Source organism: Vitis vinifera, chromosome 6 (assembly GCF_030704535.1).
Source record: "Vitis vinifera cultivar Pinot Noir 40024 chromosome 6, ASM3070453v1".
Taxonomy (NCBI): domain Eukaryota; kingdom Viridiplantae; phylum Streptophyta; class Magnoliopsida; order Vitales; family Vitaceae; genus Vitis; species Vitis vinifera.
In genome coordinates, this window is record NC_081810.1 from 7,306,946 (window position 1) to 7,329,766 (window position 22,821).

The 22,821-nt window shown below is 34.4% G+C and overlaps 3 protein-coding genes across 3 annotated transcripts; 1 reads left to right on the plus strand and 2 right to left on the minus strand.

Moving 5' to 3' along the window:
- Positions 1-273: 273 nt before the first annotated feature.
- On the plus strand, positions 274-13,792 carry LOC100265583 (ABC transporter G family member 31). The gene is made up of 24 exons (XM_010652605.3): positions 274-638; positions 963-1,083; positions 1,369-1,457; positions 1,604-1,688; positions 3,866-4,028; positions 4,958-5,034; positions 5,121-5,265; positions 5,940-6,241; positions 6,311-6,592; positions 7,210-7,526; positions 7,632-7,792; positions 7,865-7,968; positions 8,124-8,280; positions 8,413-8,460; positions 8,610-8,722; positions 8,818-9,150; positions 9,250-9,540; positions 9,638-9,721; positions 10,581-10,714; positions 10,835-11,062; positions 11,707-11,878; positions 11,969-12,056; positions 12,768-12,934; positions 13,266-13,792. The coding sequence occupies exons 1-24, from the start codon at positions 313-315 to the stop codon at positions 13,530-13,532; spliced, it is 4,254 nt and encodes a 1,417-aa protein (XP_010650907.1). The 5' UTR covers positions 274-312; the 3' UTR covers positions 13,533-13,792.
- A 100-nt stretch (positions 13,793-13,892) lies between these two features.
- LOC100257108 ((S)-8-oxocitronellyl enol synthase CYC2) lies at positions 13,893-15,181 on the minus strand. The gene has a single exon (XM_002277929.5). It carries the CDS (start codon positions 15,179-15,181, stop codon positions 14,057-14,059), a length of 1,125 nt encoding a protein of 374 aa, XP_002277965.1. The 3' UTR covers positions 13,893-14,056.
- Positions 15,182-17,299: 2,118 nt separating this feature from the next.
- On the minus strand, positions 17,300-20,557 carry LOC100243275 (vacuolar cation/proton exchanger 3). The gene is made up of 11 exons (XM_010652602.3): positions 20,164-20,557; positions 19,937-20,004; positions 19,802-19,830; positions 19,330-19,526; positions 19,022-19,234; positions 18,785-18,904; positions 18,538-18,654; positions 18,399-18,452; positions 18,196-18,312; positions 18,004-18,097; positions 17,300-17,908 (listed from the first exon to the last, which is right to left on the minus strand). Exons 1-11 carry the CDS (start codon positions 20,431-20,433, stop codon positions 17,847-17,849), a joined length of 1,341 nt encoding a protein of 446 aa, XP_010650904.1. The 5' UTR covers positions 20,434-20,557; the 3' UTR covers positions 17,300-17,846.
- Between the last annotated feature and the right edge of the window lie 2,264 nt (positions 20,558-22,821).

The window sequence follows — 22,821 nt, forward strand, 5'->3', positions numbered from 1 at the left end:
CCCTTGTTTGACACGTGTCCATCGAGAGACCCAAGAGAAAAGAGTGTGAGCGAGAGAAGAGGACAAATGAAGACGGTTGCTGACCAGTTTATTGGGGAGGAGAGTGTTACAACTTACAACGGAAGTATAACTAGAGAGGGACAATTTCGTCAATCCACACATCTTCAAAATTCGCGGGACATCAGCCAGCGCGTCTCATCCGTGTCCACTGCCTAAATAGCGGAGAGTCAGACCCCCTTCCCACTACTTTTATCTCCAGACTCCCTGATCAGAGAGAGAGTTTCCTGTGAGAGAGAGCGCCAGAGAGAAACCATGGCGGCTTCGAACGGGAGCGAGTACTTCGAGTTCGAGATGGGGTCGAGGAACGACAGTTTCTCACGGTCGAGGAGAGAGGAAGTGGAGGCGGACGAGGATGAGCTGATGTGGGAGGCGATCTTGAGGTTGCCGTCGCAGAAGAGGACAAACTTCGCGCTGATGAAGAGGTCGGCCTCGGAGGCGGAGGGAGAACAAAGGACGGACACGATTGATGTGAGGAAGCTCGATCGGTTGAATCGGCAACTGGTGGTGAAGAAGGCTTTCGCCACCACCGAGCAGGATAACTTCAAGTTGCTCTCCGCCATCAAGGAGCGGTTGGATAGGTAAGACCGTGAAAGCGATGAGAGTGCGTAGGTGAAGGAATGGAGATGAAGAGCGCGAACGATTTAAAAACAGTTTTTTTTTTTTTGAAGAATTATTTTTACAGTTTTTAAAAGACGAAAGGAAGACATAGACCGACCATATTCTCTAAAACTTATTTTTTAAAAACTGTTTCTTGTTTTTCACTTTTAAAAATAAATTTCAGAAAACATGGTGAAACAAAACCTTCTGTTTTCTCTCGTTTATCTGGAAATAGAAAATAGAAGGATGAGATTTGCATTTTTCTTTATCTAATGGATTTGTTTTCACTTTGAATCTCAAAAAAGGGTTGGACTGGAGGTGCCTAAGGTTGAAGTAAGGTTTGAGGATTTGCATATCTCGGCGGACGTCCAAACCGGCTCAAGAGCTTTGCCTACTTTGGTGAATTTTACTCTTAACCTCATGGAGGTTGGAACATTCACCGTTCACTTGTGATTTCCTTAATAATGTTTTTGAGGATGATTTTAGAAAGTGTTTCTAAATTTTTTAGTACATAAAAAATTTCAAGTATTAAAAATATAAAAAATGTTTTTCAAAATTATTATAGTGTGTTTGGTAGGAATTTTGAAAAATGAAAACTTTTCAAGTAATAAAAAGATTAGAAACACTTTTTTAAAATCACTTCATACGTGCTTTAAGTATAAGATATAATTATTATTTAATTAATTATATATATATTTTTATTTCCATCAGAATCTTCTTACCACTGTGGGGCTTTTTCGTCCTAAAAGATATTCCTTAACCATCTTGAACAGCATCAGTGGTGTTGTCAAACCAGGAAGGTAATATAATTATTCACTCTGTAGTCATCATGAATTCAGATTATACGAGATCACTTACTAACATTTTTCGTTAAAAGTTGAAGTGTATTTTGGATCAATGATCGTTTAGGTTATAAATTTATAATTCATATCATCTGTCTTGTCAGGATGACATTGCTCTTGGGGCCTCCAGGCGCTGGGAAATCCACCTTGCTTTTAGCTCTTTCAGGGAAGCTGGCTGGTAACTTAAAGGTGAGTTATTGGTACAATTATATTCACCAGAACATAATGTAGTTTCAATACCTACCTATTTTACAACCATTTTTTGGGGGAAAAAAAGTGGGTTTTAATTCATTAATATAAAAATATATGGAATTTTTTTATAAATAAATATTGTCTTCAATCATTCAAAAATAATTTGAAATATATATATTTTTTAATTAATCATCTTATTATTCACTACTTCTAAAATCATACTCTTCAAACTACCTCACATTCTTATACGATATTTGTTCATGGAAAAAAAATAAGTCTCAATTTTTCCTAAGAGGTATTTATTTCTAGAGGAAAAAAACTCAAATAATAATAAAATTGTAATAATAATAATAATAACTGAATACATAAATAAATAATCTGAAAAGAAGGGAAATATTTTCGTGAAAGAATTTAGTTATCAATTGATATTGATGACATGATAAATAAAATGGACATTTTAGAGAATAATTAAATCACTCGTTAAAAAGTACATGAATTTCAAATTATTTTTAAATAGATGAAAATAATACTAATTTAAAAATTTTGAAGTTTTTTTTTCTATATATATTTTCATATTAGTGAGTAAAAACCCATTTTTCTATTTTTTGGCCTAATAAAAATTTCTTACATAACAGGTGAAGGTTAATAAATAAAAAAATTTATATTATATATTTTTATATGCAAAAAATTTTTATATATGGAAAAAAATGTGTTTCTATATATTTATGTAAAAATAATTACAAAATAGAAACCTTTTAAAAATAATTTAAGTTTCATATATTCACGGGTCAAAAGTTAGTATTTAGGATGGTTAAAGGTAATTCTTATATCATTAAAAAGTAGCACATTTGATAAATAAAAAAAAAGTGTATAAAATACTATTTATTTTTATATAGTTACTTAAAATTTAGATTTTATAAATTTGACTTTTTATTGTGGTTTTTTTGAAACAAACTTTTCCTTTTATATATATATATTAGTATTCCTTTATAATATATTTTAAAAATATTTTTTAATTCTTTATTTTCAACTATATATTTAATTTTTTAATTTCAATGTAGAATTAACATATACAGTATAAAAGAAATATAAAAAGAGGAAGAATAATATTTCTCATTACTTATTCTATCCTATATTTAGTTAAACATAAAATAAAATAAATAATGAGATAACTCTTTCCATCCTATGACCAATAAAATATGTATATGATATATGTGATACAATATGTTATTACATATAAATATGCAATTACCTATAATTATGGAATAAAATATGTTATTCTATCTCATGTTATATTTAACCGTCCAAACATAATCTTAACACAAGTTAAATACACACAGTCTAGGTAGATTAGTCTGAGAAGAATTGACCATGAATTAGAATAAGTCAAAATTAGTCTGACAACCAAAATCAAGGATGATTCCAGACAAATAGTTGAAGGGCCCAAATGAGGTATTACCTTCAAGCTTATGTAGAATATATACTCTGAAATGAAAAAGCAAAATAGGCTTAAATTTAAATTTTATTTTTAGTGGATGTTTGATAAAATTTAGTATTTATTTCTTAATAACTTAAATTAACTTTAAGTTAAATTAAATTTAAAAATTATTACTTAATTTTTAGTTTAAGAATTAATGTTGTTTGATAAAATTAACTTAAAACTTATTTTAAATCATCAAATTGACATATTTTTCTTTATAAATTATAATTAGGACAATATAAGATAAAAAAGTAAATTAAAAATGTAGATTTAAGAATAAGTTAATTATTTTTACTTATTACTTTAAAGTTGTTTCTTATTTTAAGTTATACGATTAAATTATTTTATCAAACATACTTAATTTATTTTTAATGACTTAAATTAAGTTATTAAGTCACTTTAAATTATTAAGTTAATTTACCAAATACTTACTTAATACTACAAAAATAAGTACCAAATTATTCTTTATCAGGGTGCATTGCCATTGTAACAAAGTAGCATAGGAAAATAGATGTTAGACAACCGTTGGAATACCAACATACAGGTAATTTTCTTTCCTTAAAATGGCCACTGATTGCCAGAGTTGGGTCCCTCTTAATAAAACTTCAATTTAAGAAAAGTGGATATTTTAATGAAAGCAGACTATTCCTATCTTATGCTCCCTCTTAATACTAATTTAGCATTATGGTTTCAGAAAAGTGGAAGAATTACATACAATGGCCATACATTTAATGAATTTTGCATTCAAAGGACATCTGCATACACGAGCCAAACAGACAATCACATTGCCGAGCTAACTGTACGTGAAACTTTGGACTTTGCGGCGAGATGCCAAGGTGCAAATGAAGGTTTTGCAGGTTTGTTTCTTCAACTTTTTTATTATGTAAAAGCTTTAATTAAATTATAATTTGATTTTGTGTCACAATTTGTTTTATTTTTTATTATCAAATTTAGAGTCTCATATATTTTCAGTGTTGTTTTTCAACATATTGGGGCTATGTTATGGTCCTGATAATAACTTTTGGTTTCACTGGAGAGACAAATGGTTATACAATGTTACTGCACTCAAGAAGTTAAAGTAATTGCATGTGGGAAGACATTTTGGCAGTGAAGCTGTTCTTTCCTTTATGAATATACTCGGACCAGTTGTAAACATGTTGTGAACAGGTTTATAATAGATCTTAAGCCCGCTCCAGTTTACTAAAACTCCTAGCTCATTCCCATTTCACTGAATTTCCATCAGGGTTTACCATTTCCCCCGAGTTTGTCTTCATGACTTCGATTCTGAAGCTATATGGGATGTTTTCTTTTGCTCAATTTTTAGAAACATGATATAAATTTTTTTAATGAAAATAAAGGGATTTGAGTAGTTAAGAATTTGAGAGTGAATACCATTCATTGAGAGAAAAGATCTTGGGGAATTTTTCCCAACTGCATGGACCTTTGCAGACAAGTACTTATTTCTAAACATGATTTAGAGCTTCTGTGCATTTTTCTTATGTTGTTTAATGTGATCTACGTTTGAATGCCATTTCATAAGGTTCTTTTAGTGGTTTTTAATTGGTATTTAACATCACATTGCTGCTTAAACTTTTCATATAAATGCTGGATGTTTGAAAGTTCTTTCCTTCTCTTGAGCACATTTTGCTTGATTGCCCCAGACTGTTACCATGCCTGGCTAACATGTGTAAATATTTTGTGTGTTCATGTTGAGTTTATAACTACAATACACACACTAAGATTTACTTCCGAATTCCTTTTATTGGTTTTCTCATTTTATTTGTAGGATATATGACTGATCTTGCCCGTTTGGAGAAGGAAAGAGACATTCGTCCAAGTCCAGAAATTGATGCTTTTATGAAGGTTGTCATTTTAAACTCACCTACTCTCTCTCTCTCTCTCCCTCTCTCTCATCTAATTATATTCTTGAAACAAATTTAATTGCACAGGCATCAGCTTTTGGTGGCAGAACCCACAGTATTTCCACAGATTATGTCTTGAAAGTGCTTGGTCTTGATGTATGCTCAGAGACGATAGTCGGTAATGATATGCTTAGGGGCGTTTCAGGTGGTCAAAAAAGAAGAGTTACAACAGGTCTTTCTCTCACTCAACTAATATTTATTCATCCATGGAGTTCGTCGATTTGATACCACTTATAATTTTCACTTTAGATTGTAATAATTGTCCATGATTAGCTTTGATGACTAGGAGGGAATTATTCTATGTTTAGTTGGAATTTATTGGAATAACAGAGCAAAAATTTTGATTAATTGTTGCCAGTTATTCCTATATTCTAAATGCTGAAATTTATGCAAATCCTGTTGGTTTTTAGTAGCCTGGTATACATTACGGACTCATATCCTAATAGACTGGATCGTTTTTATGCATCTAAATTAGAGAAGCTTGCCCCAACTGATTGAACATGTCAGTTCCTTGAGCAACATCAAGATCCATTGCGCATGAATAGCTCCCAGAATACCCACAACTAAAGAAGGAACCATGTCACAGACTCACAATAACATAAAAACAAAGAGCCATCATTACTGAGTCATTAGTACCATGCATTACTATGGGAATGGCAGACCCATGTACTGATAGAGACACACGACACTGTCCATACCACAATCTAATGGGCCCAAAACAAGCCCTCTTAAATGAATATATGGTTTGTAGGGTTTAGTTTAAATTGAGAAAGACAGAAATTTCAATTATTTGAGATCGGTGGTATATGCTGTCATCAAATTATAAACTTTTGGCTTTTTTTGTAGGTGAAATGATTGTGGGCCCGAGGAAAACCCTTTTTATGGATGAAATATCTACTGGGCTTGATAGCTCTACAACATTCCAAATTGTTAAATGCATTGGGAATTTTGTTCATCAAATGGACAGCACGGTGCTAATGGCTCTGCTTCAGCCTGCCCCAGAAACGTTTGATCTATTTGATGATCTGTTGCTATTATCAGAAGGACACATTGTGTATCAAGGTCCCCGAGCGGAAGTGTTAGAGTTTTTTGAGTCATTAGGTTTTCGATTACCGCCCCGTAAGGGTGTTGCTGATTTTCTTCAAGAGGTATTTTTCCTAGAGATACTCTTTAATTTGATGTTTTGTCAGGTCCTCACCTAACTGTTATATTTCCAGGTCACCTCTAAAAAGGATCAAGAACAGTACTGGTCTGATCCTTCAAGACCATATGTTTACCTTCCTGTTCCAAAAATTGCAGAAGCATTTAAGGCTTCCAGATTTGGATCGTCTATGCAATCCGCTCTTTCTACTCCATTTAATAAATTTGACAGCCATCCCGCAGCTCTGTCCAAGACACGGTTTGCAACATCAAAATCAGAGCTGTTTAGAGCATGCTTTGCCCGAGAACTTTTACTGCTCAGCAGGCATCGTTTTCTTTATATTTTTAGAACATGCCAGGTAAGCTCTTCCATGTAACTTCTTTGCTTCTTTTATTGTCCTTTTTTCGCTGGGCTTATTTCTCGACCTTCAATCTGTTGTTAATTATTAAGGTTCTCCATGCTCTTCTGGGGAGCATATGGAAGAAACATTAAAATGGTAATCGTAAGGGATGAAAATGGGAAACCGATTATGAACTTTTTGATGACATGGTATGATTTTTTTCCAGTCAGCTAGTTTTCCTAGGGAGTTTCTACTACATTGTTTTCTCCTTTTATTTGCTAATTAATCCTCTTCTCTCTCCTTTTATTGTATAAGTAATCCTTCTCAGTTTCCTGCTTTTCTAGGTCAACTATGCTAGTTTCCTTCTGCTTACAATAGACTCTTTAACCGTGTATACATGGATAAACTTTTCAGCTTTATTCCCTACTACAAAAACTCAAAATTTCTTATGTACCTGGTACTTGATATGGATATTTTATATTTGCTCTGTGAAATCTGAAATGTTGTTAATTCTTTGAAAAGACATTTGATGAATGTTTTGGAAATCTGCTCAAAGTGTATTGTCTGTGATCTTAAAATATTTCTTTGAAGTTTCATCAGTGTTCTAGTTCACATATTTCTGTTTTTCTTTGAAGGTTGCATTTGTTGGATTAATCACATGCACGATGTATTTGCGAACAAGAATACATCCAAGAAATGAGGCAGATGGAGAACTCTACCTTTCTTGCCTGTTTTTCGGGCTGGTGCACATGATGTTCAATGGATTTTCTGAGTTACCCATTATGATAGCACGACTCCCAATCTTTTACAAGCAAAGAGATAATTATTTTCATCCTGCATGGGCATGGTCTGTGGCTAGTTGGATCCTTCGTTTACCTTACTCTGTTATTGAGTCTGTTATATGGTCTTGTGTTGTGTACTATCCAGTCGGTTTCGCTCCATCTGCTGGGAGGTATCACCTGTTTATCCACTTTATCCTTGTAGCTCTTAGTCATATTTCCCACTTTTCTTTCTTAATTTCCCTTTTTTCTCATTATCTTCTCTTGAATGTTTTCAGGTTTTTTCGTTTCTTGTTTGTACTCTTTTCAACGCACCAAATGGCACTGGGTCTCTTCAGGGTGATGGCTGCTTCTGCACGAGATATGATTGTTGCCAATACAGTTTGCTCATTTGCGCTGCTAGTTGTACTCTTGTTGGGTGGATTCCTTATTCCAAAAGGTAGGCTTCAGTAATTTTCATTTGATAGTCTTTAATTAGGTTATCTTTAGTGATTGGATTTTCTTCTTTCAGCTTTGATTAAGAAATGGTGGGTTTGGGCTTTTTGGCTGTCACCGCTGTCCTACGGGCAACGCGGAATTTCTGTAAATGAATTCACTGCCACAAGGTGGATGAAGGTGTGCTCTTTATGTTAATGAATGTACTTCAATCGGTTCTCCATTATTTCATATATTTCAATGATCTATGACAACCACAAGACATATCTTCGTAACGATATTGTGAATGAATATTAAGAATCATGCTTACAGTTTGAAAAACTGCCATTTTGCAGAGATCTGTTCTTTCAAATGATACAATCGGGCATAACGTTCTTCAGGCGCATAAGTTACCCACTCATGATTACTGGTATTGGCTTGGAGTTTGCGTTTTACTAGCTTACTCGGTTCTTTTCAATTACTTGTTGACTTTGGCCTTGGCTTACCTCAACCGTGAGTCTGAAAAACTTTCGTGTTTTGCTTACTCATGTTTAAGTTTGTTACTGAACTCTTATTTAAATCCTTGTTCAGTATTTCAAGTATTAATGAAACTAAGTGTCATTTTCTTCTGCTCATCGATCACAGCTCTTACATCAGCCCAGGCAGTGCTTCGAACTGATGACGAGGATGGTGGTCAGTCATTCCTTTTCTTTTCCCCCTTCTCTTTGAAATATTCTATAAATACGTCATAAAAGATCTGATAACCGAATGTCTTATAAAAGGAAAGAAAATAGTTATACAAATACCTTTCTCACATGAATTATCACCTGATTTTACGGTAGGAGGTAAACCGAAAGCTGCTGAGGAAGGAAGTAAAAAGAAGGGAATGAGTCTTCCATTTCAACCATTGACAATGACTTTCCATAATGTCAATTACTTTGTTGATATGCCGAAGGTGTGTTTGAGATTTTGTTTTCTTTCTTTCTTTCTCTCTTTATAATTTCTAGCTATCAACTAATATAAACAAGATATTTCTTCTGAGTTCCCCAGGAAATGACGGCAAAAGGTATACCAGAAAAGAGGTTGCAACTATTGTCAAATGTCAGTGGAATATTTTCACCGGGTGTTCTTACGGCATTAGTTGGGTCAAGTGGTGCCGGGAAGACGACTTTGATGGATGTGCTTGCTGGTAGGAAAACTGGTGGATATATAGAAGGGGATATTATGATATCCGGTTATCCCAAAGAGCAGCGCACTTTTGCCAGAGTTTCTGGTTATGTTGAACAAAATGATATACATTCTCCTCAAGTAACAGTTGAGGAGTCCCTCTGGTTCTCTGCCGTTCTCCGCCTTCCAAAAGAAGTCAGCAAGGAGCAAAAACTTGTTAGTTACTGCACAACTCTTAATTTTATATATATATATATCTCCCTGTTTAGTTGTTTCTCTTTATTCTTGACATTAATTTACTACCATGAACTTCAGGAGTTTGTCGACCAAGTGATGAACCTAATAGAGCTTGATGTTCTAAGGCATGCTTTGGTTGGAATGCCTGGTAGTACTGGTTTATCAACCGAGCAAAGGAAACGATTAACAATTGCAGTTGAGCTTGTTGCAAATCCTTCTATAATCTTTATGGATGAACCCACATCTGGACTTGATGCAAGAGCAGCAGCCATTGTGATGCGAACTGTTCGTAATACAGTTGATACTGGAAGAACAGTAGTCTGCACCATTCATCAACCAAGTATTGATATATTTGAAGCATTTGATGCGGTTAGCAGATCATTTTTCTTGAACCATCTGACACTATTTTGAGAACTAGATAATATATGATAATTTTTCAAGGCGTAACTGAGGCTTCAACATGCAGCTACTTCTCATGAAACGGGGAGGGCGAGTTATCTATGGAGGGAAGCTTGGCAACCAATCACAGAATCTGATAGACTATTTTCAGGTATCATTGCGTTTACCTTAATTCAGTTCTTCATTCATTGCGATCCTTCTTGTTGCAGAGAAGAAAGATCATTAATTAACTGAAACTAAAGTTGTACCCTCAAGCCCTGAGTATTCTATTAGGCTTGCAATTTACAAGCCACCTTTCTAGACATCTTACCATGATGATGCGATATCTTTGAATTCACAAGAACAGCGTTAAAATAGACCTAATGCAGTCATACCATAGTTCTTTATGCATGTTTATTCTCATTCAGTTGGCCAATGCACCACTTAGAGAAATAAATAAATAAATAACAGGTATGAGGCTGGGTCTCCTAGGTCGTGCCTTTTGATTGTTCAGAGAAAAACTGTGTAAATATTACAGAAGAAAGGCTGCAGAACACACAAAATGTACAGGTTGCACTGAGAGGAGCTGGTAGGGAAGTCTTGTTGATATGTAGATACAATCACCATTAAGAAAATTGAAGTAATGAGTGTTCTGTCTTAATATGCACTTTCTGCATGAATGTGACAAAGGGTATCATGCACAAATAGATAAATTTTGGTATATATGCAGAAATTTGATTTAGCATTTTGCAGTAAATTTTCCACGTCATGGTATCAGGCTGATCTTTCTGTTGCAAAATTTTATCTTACTAGCAGTAATTCTACTTTTAGAGTGTTTATGTTAGTTGAACTTAGCAATGTCCATAATTGCAAAACTGCAGGTTTTCCTGCGTATTCCTTGTCACTACTGTATAGATATTTGATGGAAATTCAATAATTTTAATAATTTATTTAATGGCCAGATGAATGACTTATTTCATTTTATTGTTTATGGATGAGAAATTTGTCTCATTTGCCTTTTCCTTGCACAGGGAATTAGTGGAATCCCTCCTATTCCTGATGGTTACAATCCAGCAACTTGGATGCTTGAGATCACTACACCAGCTGCTGAGGAGAGAATTGGTGAAGACTTTGCAGACTTGTACAGAAATTCCGAGAATTTCAGGTGACGTGTTGTGATCCATGCTAGCAACTTCCTGCTGATTTTTCTGTGTTCTTGGTTGCTTTTGACATCTATTTTCCTTTTTAATATGCAAGACTGAATTTCTTAACCTCCTTGTTGCAGGGAGGTCGAAGCTGCCATTAAGAGTTTCAGTGTTCCACCTCCTGGCTCTGAGCCATTGCATTTTCCTACCATGTATTCACAAGATGCCATGACCCAATTCCGGACTTGCCTTTGGAAACAAAATCTTGTGTATTGGAGGAGTCCAGAGTACAATGCTGTCAAGATATTATTTAGTACAATAAGTGCGCTGATATTTGGTTCAGTTTTTTGGGATGTTGGTTCCAAAAGGTAATATTCCTTTGTCCTCTATCGCCTTTGGGGATTAACTCTGAAAAAATGTTTACATTTAGATTCTTCTCAGTTGTAGTAGTCTGTTATCCATTGTTTCTTGCTCTTTCAAGTAATAGTTTTTTTTGTATAATTTTTCTTTTGCTCCTCTTTCTCTCAGAGTTGATAAGTCATTGACCTTCTATCTCTGAAAATGTACTTTAGTCAGGCAGAAGAATCATATCAGTCACTTGGAATCTATAAGCTAAGCTGTACATGACTGAATCCTAGGTCTCCAGTGCAAGATGATTTTAAACATTTTGCTTTTTGGAACCAGACATTAACTACTAAGATAAGACGTATTCATATATAGCACTTAAGGAGACCTGCTTCAGCCATGTTATGTATTAGAAAAGTAAGAAATTTCTTGCTCATAGCATTGTTTTATCTGGATATTGGACCTTGGTCCTAGTCATGGCTAAACTAGCCCAAGGTTAGTTCTAGCTTTTACCTTGGTACCATTTGTTAAAAATATATATAGAATGCTTATACTTTCTTTAAGACAGCTAACCGTGCCAATAGTTTATGAGTATTACATTTAAACTAGATTTTTATAGTCTTCTTTTTCTTGATATGTTAACTTTCAATATATAAATGTTCTGCAGGGATTCAACGCAAAGTTTAGTTATGGTTATGGGAGCTCTTTATGCTTCATGCTTGTTTGTCGGAGTTAATAATTCTGCTTCAGTACAGCCAATAGTTTCAGTTGAGAGAACGGTTTTCTATAGAGAGAGAGCAGCTGGAATGTACTCTCCTTTTCCTTATGCAGCAGCACAGGTGATCGTCTTCACAATGCATAAAATTTGGCTAATTACATTTCTTATAGGCAGTGGAGGTGATGGATTACTTTTATTTCTGTGTCAACAGGGTCTTGTGGAGATTCCATACACGATACTGCAGACAATAGTTTTTGGAGTCATAACGTTTTTCATGATCAACTTTGAAAGGACAGCCAGTAAGATTCTAAACTCTTGAGCTGCTTTGTGGCACATTGGTTTCATATTTGTGACTGTTTCTCTTTACCGTGTTGCTCTTTGCGCACGATCAATGCTAGTGACAATATGATATTATCCTGAGAAATTGATTCAAAAGAAGCTTATAGGACAAATCTTGCATGTGGCATTCTCAAAAACCTTAGAATGTACACTAACCTTCAAACGGAAGTTGAAATCCCTTTTGCTCAGTTTCTAGGGAAGTCTCAGCCTGTTTAAGATAATGCAACCTGGAGAGTGACATGATTTTTGACAGGAAAAGTTTTATTAGCTTCTTATTGCTTGATAAATGTCTTTTCAGTTTTTGCTTTGGAGTACACTTTATTTTTTCACAGAAATATGCAACTTTATATAATAGAGATTAGATATGGATGGAAATTTAAATAAAAAGGATGGCAAGATTTATAATCTGGAAATTTTATTAGCCTTTCTCCATGGTATTCCATCTTAAGCAAAAGCAAAGAACACCATTTCCTTTTTCCATATGTTCAAACTTCATTTGAGACTCTAATACCACTTATGCATGCAATTTCTTAGAAGAATGATTATTGATGTCTAACAATGTTTTCTTTTTCTTTTCTTTTCTTTTCTTTTTTTCCTCTGTAAGATAGTAAGTTATAATGAAGGAAGCACATCTGGTTATTCTAATGCCATTTGTTTAATTTGTGTTACAGGAAAATTTTTTCTATATCTTGTGTTCATGTTCCTCACCTTCTCCTACTTCACCTTTTACGGGATGATGGCTGTTGGCCTCACACCAAATCAACAATTGGCAGCCGTAGTTTCTTCTGCGTTTTACTCATTATGGAATCTCCTCTCAGGCTTTCTTATTCCCAAACCAGTAAGTAATATTTTTTTTCTTCTTCATACACCAAATCAGGGCTTGGGAACCTGGTCTAAATCAAGAACTGTTTCAAGCAACAAGCAGGCCTCCTTCCAGATCCTAATAAAAATGATTGCATATAACACAAACTGTTTAATTTAATTGTCATTGCTTGAATCAATGGCCACATCAGCTGTACTCTGCGCAAACTATTGAACAGACCACAAACCACGAGTTTCGACAGCCTGGCTGCATACCCCATTTAAATGTAGATGATGATTTTTTTGAAGAATTAATTGTTTTTTTCTATTGACCAAACTTACGTGACCTTATTCATTAATTTTTTCAGCGTATCCCGGGATGGTGGATCTGGTTCTACTACATCTGCCCAGTTGCATGGACGCTACGGGGTATTATCAGCTCTCAACTTGGTGATGTGACAGAGATAACAATAGGACCTGGATTTAAGGGTGCCGTGAATAAGTATTTGAATGACAAGCTTGGCTTTGGTCCAGGAATGATCGGAGTTTCAGCAGTTGTGCTTATCTGCTTTTCTGTCTTATTCTTTAGTGTCTTTGCCATCTCTGTCAAGGTTCTCAACTTCCAGAAAAGATAGATTGGAAGCTCCTCTCATATCTCGAATACACCATATCAACTCGGTGATCATAGTAAAAGGAAGTCGATTGCTAGCTGGTAGAGAATATGATGTTGTTGTAGCTTCAAGGAGATATCGGATGTTGGGATAGCGTTAGAAATTTAATTAATACAGTAGTAGTGAGTTTTATGCTGCATCTTGTGTAACGCAATTGGATTCACTGTGAGAGTTAACAACTCTGTTCCATCATCACCGCAATAAATTTGATTTCTTTTATTGCATTTTCTTTCTTGTTGCTTCTGGGGATAATATTGGTTGGAGCTGAGCAATCCACAATCACAATATTCAAATATCGAATACACAGAAGGACAATGATACTGGCTAGCTAATCACGTAATACAGTTAACTCCTATCACATCCCACCATTGAGGGGAAAAGAGGAGGCGCTTGTGCGGAAAACAAGGCATCCTGTCCGCAATACTTTTAAGTTTGTTGTGCAGCACACTTTCCTTTTTCCTTTCTGTCCAAATGCATGTCTAAACTCTCTAAGGTATCAGTTTCTCTTTTCTCATGAAATCTATCCAATACAAGATTGAATCCAGTGTCTGATACCTCACTGTGAAACCAAGCCCATCGGCTTTGTCTCGGGTTCCCAGCATTTTCACAGGGCACCGGAACAACATGTCCATGAATGCCCAATTAGCCAGGTCTCTCATCTCTGTCTGAAGCAGCCCCGCTTTCAAAACAATCTCTTTCCAAACTCCTTCCTTGTCGGCCATGGCTTCCAACAACGAAAACTCCTCCGAGAACATGTCTTGAGGAACTTCCACACCCAGCTTCAATCCAACAGCCGGCCATATCTCCTTCCAAGTGAAACCCGTACCATTGATGGCGTTGAACGCTTGGCCATCGGTGGGGTATATTTCCTCGTTGGTGGCTGCCCAAATGTGCTGTTCCGCTACTAACCGGGCATCGGAGCCATCAACGTAAGCCTCTTCCCAACTCTCCCTCATCCCTCCAAACACAAAGGGAAGATTCAGATGCTTACAAATGGCTCCGTACACACACAAACTGCCCATGAAGTTGAACACAGACCTCTGAGAACTGCCCATTATCAGACCAGGCCGGTGCACCGACCAAGCCACCTTACCAGCTAGTCTCTCCCTGAGCAGATCCTCAAGAGCGTAGTAAAAATTATTACCTCCGCTCGCTCTTGGGCTCTCCTCATCATAGTAACAAACCTCTCCTTTATCAAAAGGCCCTTGCAGCGATACATAATGCTTAGTCCCTGTCTGAAGAGAAACATGCCTTAACTTCTCGGCTACGGGGAGTAGAGCATTCAAGGCATTCCCCATCATGGCCTTGTTCTGCTCACAACACTCTTCGCTATCCAATGGAAACTGGCTAGCCCAAGTGACCCAAAACACATGGGTCACGTCTCGTAGCGAAGAGAACTTCTGTTGAGCCTCCAAAGGGTTTAGCAGGTCACATGAGATGAAATGGCAGTCGGGATGTTGATCCCGGAAGGGTATGATCCCGGGTTTCCGCGCCACTCCGTAAACTTTCCATGTCTTTTTCGACGCTAGGATTCCGGCCAGTTCCTTCCCAACAAGCCCAGTAACTCCGAAGATGATGGCAACATGGTTAGCCCCGGCTGCTTCAAGGGCCATTAACACAAAAAAAAAAACCTCAGATACTTAGGCTTGATCAGTTCCAGGCCATGTAGAAGAGGGTGTGTATTTGTGTGTAGCAATGTGATCCTCTAACAGTCTTTTAAAGGGGTTCAACACCTACTACCCAAAAAAAATAAAATAAAAAATAGCAGCTGGAATGGCCTTGTTTTGAGAGAGAATTTCTGGGAATGGACATTGGACGGCCTCTTAAGTTAATAATTTAATGGCAAGATGCAAGCGGCTAGCTGTCACAAAGATGGGTGGAATTCTTATTTAAAAATGCTCTCCTTTTTATATTCCTGTTTATCGTTGAATTAGGACAGCCCACAGTAGTTAAAAGGCTGTTGTGCTGCTGACCAGCCGTTCCTGTGCTGGCGTTAGGGTATGTGTAGCGATTATAATAAGGATGGATGTCCTGCATGTAGGGTACTAAGACACGTTCCCCTTCATGCAAACCACAAATCATGGATCCGTGATCTAGGTATGGGGGTATAAAGACCCTATGGCCTATTTTTCCTTGTAGTTCTAAAAGTAATCTTTAAGAATATTTTTATTTCAAAAAACTTAAGATAACACTTACAATTTGTTGAACACGAGGGTGGGAGCTTTAATACCAATTTATTGAACTAGTTTCGTTAACAAAAGACTACAAATAATTACAAAGGAAGATAAAATTAAGAAAAATTAAAACTTTATTGTACTCCATTATTCTCTTTTTCAAATATTACTATTTCCATATGCTTACATTTTGTAGAAACTTTTAATAATAAAACATAGAAACCTTATAAGACTTATCAACTCTAAAATAGAAATAAAAAATAATTACTTAAAAATAAAATATACTCCCTAACTTTTTAAAAATTAAATCTAATTATAATATTTAGAAAGTCCCGATTGAAGTTTACTGTCAATTTAAACAAGGGATCATTTATTTGTTGAAAATCAAACAAGTTAGAGTAAGTTTGATAGCATTTTAAAAAGTATTTCTAGACAAAAAAAATATATATTTTTTTAATAAAAATTAGGTATTTCATTAAATTTAGAAATTTAATTAGTTATAAAATCACTTGTAAGGTTTTAAAAAGATAGTTAATAGATGATTCTTATAAAAATACTTTTAAATAAAACTCTTTCATTAAGAACACTTAGAAAAAAATATATTGTCAAATTAATGCACTCTTAATCAAATTTCTTTTTTTAGAACCACCTTAATTTCAAAAGAAAACTTCAAAACCCTTTCCAAATAAAAGATTGTAAAACATGTTTTTGAAATTAAAAACTTTTTAAAACATAAAACCATTTTTAACCACCAATTGGAAATAGGCCTAAAGAAACTCAACTTAAACCTACCCCTTCAATTAGAGCTCTTGTGTTCTATTAATTTATAGTGGTCCATAAAACTTAATATTTAATTATTTAAGTTGATTTAAATTTAAATTATCTTTAAGTTCTTGACTTAAAACTCATTACTTGAATATTAAGATTTTTTTATAAAAATAACTTTAAAAAAAAAATCAAATTAGCATATTATGATATTCATCTTCATTAAATTTAATTAACATTTACTGTCATTAATTTTAAATAATAAATTTATTCATATTATAAGTTTTATAAACGCATAAAATAAATCAAGAATATGAAGTTCCACTAGATGTGGGCAAATAGAATAAAAAAGATTAATAATTTTGAATAAGTTAATTATTTTAATTTAATACTTAAAATTTATTTATAATTTTAAGTTATGACATTAATTAAGTTATTTCACCACACATATATATTTTATTTAATAATTTAAATTATATTATCAATTTATATTAAGTTATTAGATTGTTTTGCCAAGCATCCTATCAATCCATAACTCCTGAAAGTAAATCTAGTCTTATTTTCATTTGCACACTTTTCATTGATTCAAGTTTTTCCATGGACACATGTAATGAACAACTCCATTCCTATAAATATTTGCCCAAAAAATTAGATGACTTGTTAATGGGGCATGAGACGAATACTCCATATATTTGCTTACATAACATGTAATTAAATATCTTTATGTTATTTATTTATTTATTTATTTTTGAAGTGGAGAAGGAAACAAATCAAAAACTTCAAAGAGGAGGATGCAATAAAGCTCCATTAATGGTTGAGAGATTTTATTTAGTAGAGGAGTAAAGCTCTGGGTGTCCACAGAGCTTTACATTATTGGCTATAATTACATTAGATGAAGTAATGGCAACTTCTCTGGCTCAGCAAAAGTTACAGATTAATCTCAACTCTTAGCATACATCCAAACTAAAAACCAGCCACATAGAAAATCCAGAGGGCTCTCTTTGCCACCACCAAAAGCAAAAACCCAATTACAAAGACAATTAATACATATAAACAGAGGGTTATATACAAACATCTTCAATGGGAAGTTCTGTGTTTTTTTTTTCTCCAACTCTCCAAGGGTTCCCATCTTCTACATACCATACCCTCTCCATTTTGATGGCTTCTGCACTATAATTAACTTGTGCTCTCTTACTACACCTGAAATCAAAATGGATGTAAACAATTTTCCAGTACTTCTCAATTGCAGATGCCTATTTCAATGAATAAAAAACAAATGAATCTGCTTGATGCAGCATTCTTTATTTCATGGAGAACTGCAAAGGCCAAGCCAAGCCTGTTAAGCAGTCAGGACTCCGGTCGATGATTGGACCACTCTCAAGCTGTCAGTAGTTGATTGATCTATCACCAAAATTTCCCAAACTTAGGATTAGTTATCAGTACAAACAAGTGAATCTGAATTCCCTAGTGTAGGAGTTTGCTGGTAAGGGACTTACGGACACTTGGATTTTTATGAACAAAAAAGCATGCAGCTATTACTATGTAGCAAAGAGAAAGAACCACTCCTTTCATGTAATGTGAAGTTCCATCCTGAAAATAACACAAAATTTGTAGTGGGGTTGAGTAGGAGGAAGAAGGTGCCATGGAATTGCACATGAAAAGGGAGATTAGGTTATGAAAAAATTAACCTGCAAAGCGAAGGCTGTGATAATGATGGCGAAGGCGAGAGAGCCGGTTTCAAGGAGACTGAAATCAAGATCCATAGCAACCCCCATGATCCAAGCCACGATCACACAGAGTGGAACCTGAAAAGATAATGATTTAAGTATAATTAATCAGAATACTGAATAAGAACCATGGATTTTTTAGTATGGTTTCTTCAAAATCTCACCACAAACATGGAAATCTGTGTTGCAGACCCCAAAGCAACCCCCAAAGATATGTCCTGCACAATACCCAGAATAATTTTGAGGTAAAACCAATGCAGCTTAACCTAAAAAGTGGAATATTTTTATAGTTTAACGACATACCAACTTGTTTTTGAAAGCAAATATGATTGACCCAGCATGTTCTGCAGCGTTTCCCACTATTGGCAGCAAAATAATGCTGATAAAGCTAACAGAAACGCCCCAGGAATCCGAGGCAGCCTAATTGAGATGACGATGGAAATGCATGTTAACTAATATAGAGTTATAGGTATCTCTGATAATTAAGAACAATATAGATTTATGCTGAGAAGAACTAGAATTGTTAAGGAAGATTCGAAGACCCATGTACCTCAATTGTGCCCACAACATACTCAGATAACAGTGCTATGATAACTGTCATGCCAACCAACCAGCTAAATGCACTCCAGAATCCAATCAGAGCCTTTTCATCATCACCATCTTCATCTTCCTGATCATTTCATAACCCTAAATCAGTTAGCTACATAAATATACTTAACACACTCCTAGGGTTTAGTGTTCAACAATCTGCAGTGATGAAAACTTGTTTGTATTAAGAATTGATCACCTCTTGTGATTCGAAAAGTTGGCGGTGGGTTTTGAGCTGGAAGATGAGGTATGCAACATATGTTGTAAGCATCAAAATGCTGCTGGCTCTTGAGAACTGAAGAGTGGAAATGGCTGTGAATGTGTCTGTCCATGCAGCGTATTTGAACATCAAAGGAAGCACATGGCATAGCAATCCCAGCAGTAGAAGCAGCGAGTTCACATCAGCTTGTTTCTGTTTGTTGAAAGAAAAATTATCATTTTTCAATGTATGTATATGTAATTACAGATACTTAGCTGAAGAGAGAACTAATTAATGGGTGTTCTTACTCTATCATAAAGTTGCTCCTTTTTTAGGTTAGCCAAGCCTCCAAACAAGAGAGAGGTCCCAAGAACAAGGAGGAGGTTGGAGAGAATGGAACCCAGAAGAGAGTATTTCAACACAAGGATTTTCTTTTGGTGAAGGGCAAATAGGGCTATTATCAGTTCTGTTGCATTACCACATGTTGCATTGAGAAGCCCTCCAACTGCAAATCCAAATCCAAACCCAAAATCAAATTTCAAAATACAAGTAAGCTATATGTTTTGCATTTGATCCACCGCCCAACCACCCACCCACCACCGCACCCGTACCCCACCACCACCACCTTTCGTGTTATAGACACAAATGGCCTTGCCAAACTGCGCTATGTGCTCTATTTTCTACTACCATGTGGCAATTTCTCAAGGCCACTAGCTCATCCACTACCTCCAATAGACCAAATATATAAAGGGGTGAAATTCAAAAAATAAAATAAAATACCTGTTGGACCAGTGAAGTATGCTATCTGTCTGGGTTTTGTAAGATAGGAAAATGAAAAAGAAGAAAGTGTCAGAAAAAGATACTGAGATGTCACACTTTATGAATGAACTTCTTCTGATAAACATGCAGACTCACTCAGTTAGAAAGCTGACACGTTCAGCTAGCGGTGTCAGCCCCATTAAACTCAGAGCAAAAATCCAAGGCTGTTTGACGTCAAAAAGAGAAGAAAAAAAACGTAAAATCAAACAGAAAGAAAGAAAGAAAACCTGCATCAATTTAGTGGAAAATTTGGAAAATCGACCACCAAGGCAACAACCCTTGTTTCCCGGCCGGAATTGATCAAAAAAAGAAATGGAACTTACTCTTCCAAATTGGTAACACTTCGCTAAGACTGCTAAAGGAATGGCTGGGAAGAGCAGACAAAGCTTGGTCCCAAGGATGACCTCTTGAAGATTGTTGAGGAATTGTCTGAGGACTCGGCATCTAACCTTGGGGAGAAGCATCGGATCCGACCTCTTACGTAAGGATGAAGAGGACATGGTGTGGGCGTTTCTTATTAAATGTGGTCCATCCTTGTTGCTCAACCCCTTTACCTCACCATTCTCCAAGTTCCATACCTCTTGTGAATCCATTGACAGTGGCTTCCTCTTCTTCTTCCTCCTCCTCTTCTTCTTCTTCCCCTATGGAAGTGGGAAGCTTGTGCGAGGAAGCAAGTGTGATCTTTTCTCTTTCTCTGTCCACTATGGAAGGTTAGGCAGGAGGTTATACATATATAGGACAAGGTTGGTGAGTGAGTCTAGGCAGTTTCCTGGAATCTTCACTCGTTGTACGCTTTCTTCAATGAGGCTAACACATACTTGAGATTTAATGCATGGTGAAATTACCTAAGTTGTGGCCGTTTTTCATCATCTGTGATTAAGTCTAACGGAAACCATAACTCAAATCACTTGTTATCACTTCTGAATAAGGTTAATTCATTCCTAAATGGGTTAATAACTTGTACAGATCATGGTGACTACCATCTAATATGACATCATGTACAAGTGGTACAATTTTTATGACCCTTTTGATGAAATGAATTGCTTTCAAAGCATTATTTGACATGATTATTTGAAGACTATTTTTTTTTTAATCATTTAAAATACTGTTGAGCATAGGTAAAGTTAAATTTTCCTAATTTGGATTGATTTCTAAGAAGGCAAAAACATAACTGTAAACCTAATAAGAGCTTTTTTTTGTTGCTTAGGCAACTTTAGGAAAGTGCTTCTAACTTTAAAAGATGTTTAACATACAAGTAATCTCTGTTAAAACGTTTAGGAAAGTGCTTCTAACTTTAAAAGATGTTTAATATATAGATAATGTTTGTTAAGACCTTTTTAATTGAAGTGAAAATTTATTTGATATGATGAAACTTTTAATTTCCATACTAATATCACTTTTTCAGTTTCAACTTCTACTTCAAGCCACAAAAAAAAAAAAAAAAGATGTTTCTTTTAAAAAAATCCTAAGTAAAAAGGTTGTTTCTATCATAAAGGTTTTTCCTTTATACATATTTTTTAGCAAGTGCTAAAGAGATTTTTAAAGGGTTGATTTGTTATTAATTCTGGGAGTGTTTTTAATTTAAAAAAATATTTATAAAAAATAAATAAGTGTTTGGTAAAATTTAGAAAACATTTTTTTAAAATCTAAAAAATTACTTGTAATATTAGAAAAATCATTTGTAGTGTTTTGAAAAAACATTTTATAAGTAATTTAAAAAAAAAACATTTTAAGAGAACACTTTTAATAAAAACACTACGAGACATAATTTTAAGTAATTTTTATAAGTGTATTTTCATTTTTAATAATTTAATCTTAAGATAAATGGTTCATGAATTAGTATAAAAGTTTGTTTGATAATGATTTTAAGAATTTTTTTTTCAAAAAATAAGTGTTTCACAAAATTTTAAAAATGTTTTTAAAAATCTAAAAAATCACTTATAGTATTAAAAAATTACTTATAATTTTTTTAAAAAAAAAAATTTTGACAAGTGATTCTCTTAAAAACATATTTAGAAAAAATATTTAAACTAAAAATACTTTAAATAAAAAAATTGTGAAATGTTTTTAAAAATAAGTGATTTTAGGAAATGTTTTTTAAAAAAGAAAATAAGTGTTTAACAAAATTTAAAAAAAAACTGAAAAATCATATTAGAGAATGACTTGTAATATTTTCTAAAGACAATTAATTCTCTTAAAAATGCTTTTAGGAAAAATACTTTTGTTCAAAATAGTGAGTAAAACCATCGTGAAACGCACTTTAAAATTAATTCACCAATTTCAATTTCTATTATTCTCTACAATTTAAGTATTTTTAGAAGAAAAGTGTTTTACAAACAATACCGACCCTTTCATTTAAATTAAACAACATAACACCCTTTTTAATCTTTGATAAATAATGGATTGAACTATTACATGATACCTCTTCAATATACTTCTTTAAAATAATACTTTAATATTAAGAACTATTACATGAACAGTAGCACTTCGTCCACATTATCCAAAATAAAAAATACAAAAAACTTGGTCATGTTATATGTTTTGAATATATGATAGTAATTATTACCAATTATTTCAGGAGTTGACATTTGGCTAACTCCAATGGCCATGACTTGCATACACTTGCATTTATACAACCAAATTCAAAACAATAAAGCCAAAAGATTAAGACCCAACATCTTATTTTTATTTTTCTTTTATTTATATTTACATAAATTTTCTGAAAAAATATCTTCTTCCAACTGGAGCATTTGGGCCATCAACATTAAACTTAAGAATCACTTCTCAAGTGAATTAATTCTTTTTCCCTTTTTCTTTTTATACTCAATTAAATTAATTTCACATAAAATCTTAGGAAAATAGAGTTTTTGTTGCAGTGGGTGTGGCCCAATAGCCTTATTCCAAGGGTCGAAGCTAGAGAAAATCAAAACTAGGTATATCCAAATGATTTTCTCTTTGTTCTGACAAGATTCAATACATCA